The sequence below is a fragment of the Pneumocystis jirovecii genome (genome assembly GCF_001477535.1).
Source record: "Pneumocystis jirovecii RU7 chromosome Unknown supercont1.37, whole genome shotgun sequence".
In the NCBI taxonomy this organism is placed as follows: domain Eukaryota; kingdom Fungi; phylum Ascomycota; class Pneumocystomycetes; order Pneumocystales; family Pneumocystaceae; genus Pneumocystis; species Pneumocystis jirovecii.
This window is the reverse complement of record NW_017264811.1, coordinates 1-6,936: the sequence shown is the minus strand read 5'-3', so window position 1 is coordinate 6,936 and position 6,936 is coordinate 1. Positions and strand designations below refer to the sequence as shown.

At 36.1% G+C, this 6,936-nt stretch overlaps 2 protein-coding genes across 2 annotated transcripts; both read right to left on the bottom strand.

Annotated features, from left to right (window-relative positions):
* Positions 1-121: 121 nt before the first annotated feature.
* Positions 122-3,220, bottom strand: T551_03711 (uncharacterized protein; the record flags this gene model as incomplete). The annotated part of the gene is made up of 1 exon (XM_018375974.1): positions 122-3,220. A coding segment is annotated over one exon (3,099 nt), but the record flags the coding sequence as incomplete, so codon positions are not given.
* A 514-nt stretch (positions 3,221-3,734) lies between these two features.
* On the bottom strand, positions 3,735-6,890 carry T551_03710 (uncharacterized protein; the record flags this gene model as incomplete). The annotated part of the gene is made up of 1 exon (XM_018375973.1): positions 3,735-6,890. A coding segment is annotated over one exon (3,156 nt), but the record flags the coding sequence as incomplete, so codon positions are not given.
* Positions 6,891-6,936: the final 46 nt, after the last annotated feature.

The window sequence follows — 6,936 nt, the reverse complement described above, 5'->3', positions numbered from 1 at the left end:
GTAATGCACTTTCAATTGATGCTGAAGAGATGACTCAATCTACTTTACTCTTTCCTGTCCTATCCTGCCTCCTTATCTGTTAAATATACATGCCCATTATTAAATCCTGCCCATTTGCTTTTTAAATCATAACTGAAATCATCATTGCTAGTAACACCCCCTTCATTATACTCCATCCATTCATTCTCAAACCTTCACTTGGCTTGACATCTTCTGGATCGTCTCCGGTGGTGCACTTCGTAGGCTTACACCGCCTCGTTGAGGTCAACGTTATTCTCGATGTGACCGTAGACGTAGTTGTGGATGTACTGGTATGCGTAGACGTGTGTGTAACCCACGTGTCTGTTGTGCTGAGAGATTTGCATTTCTCTCCATCTCCTACTGTTTTTTCTGCTTCTTTGACTGTTTCTGTAACCGTTGTTATGTTGGTTTCCGTTACTGTTTTTATTTCATGTGGCTTCACTTTTAGTGGTTCTAATTTTGAACATACTCCTTGTATCTTTTCACACACATCTTTTATTTCTTTGCAATCATCCTTAATCCCGCAATCTGAGGTCAATTTTTTGCATCTTTCCTTCAAGTCTACATATCTTCCAAATACATTTGCTGTTAGGTCAAATGCTTCGACCTCCAATTCTGTCACTGATACATCCTTAATTCCTCTCCGTAGTATTTTCACATGTTCGGTGGTATCTTGACGTTTGCTTGGTGTGGTTTTATTTTCGTTATTGTTTTCGCTATTATTTTTTGGTACATTACTTTCGTTTTTCTTAACGAGTGATAATACAAGATTGGACTTTTCCATTGCTTTCTTTGCCTCTTTTTTAAGTTCTTTATATGTTTTAACATCTTTTTCTAGACTTTTTTCCAGCACCGTTAATTCTACAGGTAATACTTTGCATTGCTGTTCCACTTCTTCCACTAATTTCTTACAAAGCTCTTCTACCATTTTGTCTTCAGCATTTTTATTGTTACCTTGAGTACTATCTTTGCATAAATTTTTGATAGATTCATTATTTAATTTTCCTAATTGTGTACAATATCCCTTCAATGCTGTAGTACATTTATTTTTTTTATTCAATTTTCCTCGAAGCTCTACTTTGAGAGCATCTTCCAAGGCCTTTCTTTCATAAAATGGTTCACAATGCTCCTTGATCTTTGCACAAGTATCTCCTTTAGTAAGATCTGGACAATTAGGTGAAAATCTATTGCAGTACGGATACCAGGAGGAACAATTTCTTTCCAGTCTTCTTATTTCATTTTTATTATTTTTAAGAAATTCAACGATCTCTGATGTTTGTATATTTTCCTTGAATACTTCACACCTATCTTGTACGTCTTTTACCATCAGCTCACACGTAGCGTTTTGAAAAACACATACAAAAGTGAAACGATCATCACCCCTTCTAGACCATTTATTACACTTCTCTTTTAAATATGTTACACAGTTTTCATGAGTTCTTAAAGTATCCTTGTGTTCATCCAATAAAACCTGCTTCAAAATTTCTGTAGTCCCTAAGCGGTCACACTGTTGCTTTAGCGTATGACATGGCCATTGAATCTGATTTGAATCCTTTCCTAAATCTTGGCATTTTCTCCCCAATTCTTTGCAGTCTTTGTTTGTTGGAAAATCTCGTTTTTGATCTAATTGTTGTCGTAAAAAGATAACCCTCATTTGATGGTCATGTGTAAGTAACCGTGCTGCCTTTGTAGGCTGTACACATAGAACAAATAATTCATCGTTTGAGAAACTTCCTTTATTTTCTTCTTTCAGTTTTTCACATACTTTTACTAATTCTTGTTGAAACTTCTTAAGCCATGTTTCATTTGAACCATGCAATAACCCACGCATATTTTCTTGCAGTACTTTATTTGCTCGTGCATCAAGTCCTCTTTTGTAACACGCTGCCCTCACATTCACACATGCTTTTTTACCATCTGGACATGCTTCTTTATAATAAAAGCAGTAAGATTCTAGTCTTGCACACTCTTCGTTACTAAGAAATGTTGGCAACCCTCCCCATCCAAGAATTCCATTATTTCCTTTTGTTGGGTCAAAAAGGCGACTATTAATGACTTTTGAAGTGAAAATTTTGCAAGTTTTGTCAATATCGTTTTGCAATTCTTCACATTTTTTCGTTCCATCATCACTTAGACCACTTCCCTTACACAAACTTTTTAAGGGTTCATGTTCTTGAAGGGTTTTACATTTCTTTTCAAGAGCTTTTTTGCATTTTTCTTTATTATCACTACCCGTTGCACTTGAGTCCTGAATCAACAATGCAAGCAAAGCAGTTGTCTCTCTTAGTGTAAATCTTCTAATAAGAACTCCGTCTTTTGCCGCTTTTTTATAGAAATCTTCTAGTTCTATATCCTCTGCTACTGTAGCCTCTGGTCTAGTTGGATCAAAATCGGGTCCTGGTGGTATATAAACAATATTTTGTTCTTGACATTTCTTTCCCAATTCATCGCACTTTAATTTGTCTCCTTTGCAATTCCTTCTGTAAAAATAACATTGCTCAAGCAATAAAAGGCATGTTTCCCTTTGTTTATCATTGTTTTTGATTGTTCCTTCAACTTCTTTTTCCAGAGTACTACACTTACTTTTTCCTTTTTTTACAAGATTTACGCATGTTTTCTTCTGATCAAGACATAACATTGTCAACTCATCACTTTCTTGGCCTATTTTCTGGCAAACATTTTTGATTTTCTTTTCGCATTCAGTTGTGTTTTCTAAATCCCCATGAAGTGCCCTCAAAAGGACTTCTTCTGCTACTTCGTCACGTTTTCTCTGGTAACATAGATTCCTTAGTTTGTTGCAATCCTCTATAAGAACACTAGGGCATGCCCCCTCCAAAAATAGGCATTGTCGTTCATGCTCCTTACAATCATAATTTTCTTCTAAAGCTTTTAATACTATAGGATTTAAGGTTGTTTTATGTGTTTGACATTTTCCTGTAATTTTAGTTTTTAGACTTGTGCATTTCTTGTCTTTATCTTCGCAGATATCTTTTAGTTTTGGATAGATTTTATTTAACTTTTTATCTACTTCTTCTAAGTTTTCACAATATTTTTTCAGTCTTTCTTTGCATTGTAATTCAACCATTGCGTCTTCTTTTAGAATCAAAGCCAAAAGATAATCCTCATCATCATATACACTTTTCACTACTTGCTGTGCCCTCCGCTTAACCGCCCGCGCCACCGCCCGCGCCAAGCTGTGCCTGACGGGGGTGGGTTTGCGCTGTGGTGTGTGGTTGAGTTTGAGTTTGAGTTAATGTGTTTTGACTACATGTGAGATGTAGAGTTATGTTTTCATACTGAAATTAACTATTGAATTCTTTGTTAATTCCAAGATTCTTATGGAAATTCAGTGACAAAACCTGTCAGAGAAGCACTGTGTGTGCTGAAGTATATCTTTAGTGTGTCCATACAATATTCTGATGTTTGAATATCGTAGTATTTAAATTTGTGTGGGGTAAATGCGGGGTAAATGCGGGGTAACCGTAAAACTTGAATAGATAAAAAGTAGAATATAAAAGGACATAAACGAGAAGTAAAGGCTATTTAGACAAAGAATAGTGGCCAATTAGATAGGGAACACGTGATTTCATGTGTAATGCACTTTCAATTGATGCTGAAGAGATGACTCAATCTACCTTACTCTTTCCTCTCCTACCCTGCTTGCTCATCTAGTAAATATACATGCTCATCATTAAATCCTGCTCATTTGCTTTCTAAATCATGAACGAAATAACCATTGCTACTATCACCCCCCTCATAACATTCCACCCACTCATCTTCAATCCCTCACTCGGCTTCACGTCCTCTGCATCATCCCCTGTCGTACACTTGGTTGGTTTGCAACGCCTCGTTGATGTGAGTGTTATTTTTGATGTAATCGTAGATGTGATGGTAGACGTGCTTGTGTGTGTCGATGTCTGTGTAACCCATGTGTCTGTTGTCTGTAAGGATTTGCATTCCGTTGCCTTCGGATCGGTAACGGTTGTTGTGGTCGTTGTGGTCGTCGTTGTGCTTTCTGTGACTATTTCGTGCGACTTCACCTCCAGAGGCTTCAGATCGCGACATGTCTTCTCAATCTTTCCACACACTTCTTTTAAACCATCGCAATCGTCTTTAATCCCGCAATCCGATTCCAATTTCTCACATCTTTCCTTCAAATCTACATATCTTCCAAATACTTCTGCTGCCAAATCAAATGCTTTAGCTTCTAATTCTGTTACGGATACATCCTTAACTCCTCTCCGTAGTATTTTCACATGTTCTGTGATATCTTGAAATCCGTTTGAAACGGCATTCTTATCCTTGTTTTTGCTATTATTTCTATTATTTTTTGATGTATTACTTTTGTTTTTCTTAACGAGTGATAAAACAAGATTAGACTTGTTCATTGCTTTCTTTGCCTCTTTCTTAAGTTCTTTATATGTTTTAACATCTTTTTCTAGGCTTTTTTCCAGCTCCGTTAATTCTGCTGGTAATGTCTCACATTGCTCTTTTATTTCTTCCATCAATTTCTTACAAAGCTCTTTTACCACTTTGTCGTCAGGCTTTTTATTATTACCTTGAGTGCTATCTTTGCATAAACCACTGATTGACGCATTATTTACGTTTTTCGCTATTGTACAATATCCCTTTAATTCTGTAGTACATTTGTTTTCATCACTCAGCTTTCCTCGAAGCTCTACTTTAAGAGCATCTTCTAAAACCTTTCTTTTATAAAATGGTTCGCAATATTTTTTGAGATTTTGACAGAAAGTTTTTCCTTTGTCAAGATCAGGACAATTGGGTAAAAATCTATCACAGTATGGATGCCATGAAGGGCAAATATTTGATGCTGATTCTGTTTTTATTTGTTTTTTTTCAAGGAAGTCATTAATATCTGATGCTTGCATATTTTTTTCGAATACTTCACACCTATCTTTTACATCATCTACCATCAGCTTACACGTAGTGTTTTGGAAGACACATACAAAAGAGAAACGGTCATTGCCTCTTCTAGACCATTTATTACACTTTTCCTTTAAATATGTTACACAGTTTTCATGAGTTTTCAAAGTATCCTTGTGTTCATTTAGTAAAACCTGCTTCAAAATTTCTGTAGTCCCCAAGCGATTGCATTGCTGTTCCAGTGTATGACATGGCCACGTAATTTCTTTTGAATCCTTTCCTAAATCTTGGCATTTTTTCCCTAATTCCTTGCAGTCTTTATCTGTCGGAAAATCTCTCTTTTGATCCAATTGTTGTCGTAAAAAGATAACTTTCATTTGATGGTCATGTGTAAGCAACCGGGCCGCTTTTGCTGGCTGTACACACAGAACAAATAGTTCGTCGTTTGGGAAATTTTCTTTATTTTCTTTTAGTTCCTTGCATACTTTTACTAATTCTTGTTGAAATTTTTCAAGCCAGCTTTTGTTTGAACCATGTAACATTCCTCGCATATTTTCTTGCAGCACTTTATTTGCCCGTGCATCAAGCCCTCTCTTATAACACGCTGCCCTCACATTCATACAAGCTTCTTTGACATCTGGACATCTTTCTTTAAAATAAAAGCAATAAGATTCTAGTTTTGCACACTCTTCATCACTAAGAAATGTTGGCAACTTGCCCCATTCAACTTTAGAATTTACTGCATCAAAAAGACGATTACTTATAAGCTTTGACGTGAGAATATCACATGTTTTTCTGATATCTTTCTCTAATTCTTCGCATTTTTTTTTTTTATAATCACTTGGATTAGTTTTATTACATAGTTTTTCCAAGGCCTCATGTTCATGAGAGTTTTTGCACTTATCTTTGAGGACCTCATTGCATTTTTTTTCAGCATCATTACTATTTTCAATCAACAACGCCAACAAAGCTGTTGCATCTCTTAGATGATTCTTTCCAATAAAAATTCCATCCTTCTCAGCCTCTTTATAAAGCTCTTCCAGCCCTATGTCCTCTGCCACTGTAGGCTCTGCTTTAGTTGGATTGAAATCGGGTCCCGGATGTGTGTAAATGATATTTTGTTTTTCACATTCTTCTTCTAGTTTATCGCAATCTGGTATATATTCTTTGCAGTCCTGATTAGTAGGTTCACTGCACTTTGATTTGTCTCCTTCACAGTTCCCTCTATGAAAGTAACATTGCTCAAGTAATGGTAGACATTTTCCTCGCAATTCACTGTTTTTTTTAAGTGCTTCTTTAACTTCCTGTTCAAGGCTATTACATTTTTCTTGTTTTTTTGATACAAATGTTTTACACGACATTTCTTGGTAAAGACAGAGCTTCGTTAATTCATCGCTTTTTTGACTCAACTCTATGCAAACCTCTTTGAGCCTTCCTTGACATGTAGCTTCACTAGTTAAACCTCCGCGAACTGCTCTTAAAAGAGCATCTTCCGCCACTTTATCACGCTTCTTTTGATAGCACTTATTTCTCAAAGTATTGCAATCATCTTTAAGCTCTTTTGAACATGCTCCCTCCAAAAATAGGCATTCTTGTTCATTTTCTTTGCAATCCTCATCTTTCAAAGCTGAAGTTTCTTTTACAGCTGCTGTTTTAAGTTTATCTTTGAATGTGTTACATTTTTTTTCAATATTTGTTTTCAGTTCCTCGCATTTTTTTTCTTCTTTTCCATCATTGCAAAAATTTTTTAATTTTTTATGTACTTTTTCTGATGTTAGTGAAGCATTTTTCAATCCATCGCAATATTCTTTTATTTTATTTTTACATTTTGCAACATCGCTATAATCCTCTTTTGTAATCAAAGCAAAAAGACGTTCTTCAACTTCATTATTCTTTACCCCTGCTGTCTGCCGCTTAACCGCCCGCGCCACCGCCCGCGCCAAGCCGTGCCAGATGGGGGTGGATTTGCGTTGTGGTGTGTGGCTGAGTTTGAGTTTCCGTTAATGTGTTTTGATTTCATGTGAGATGTTA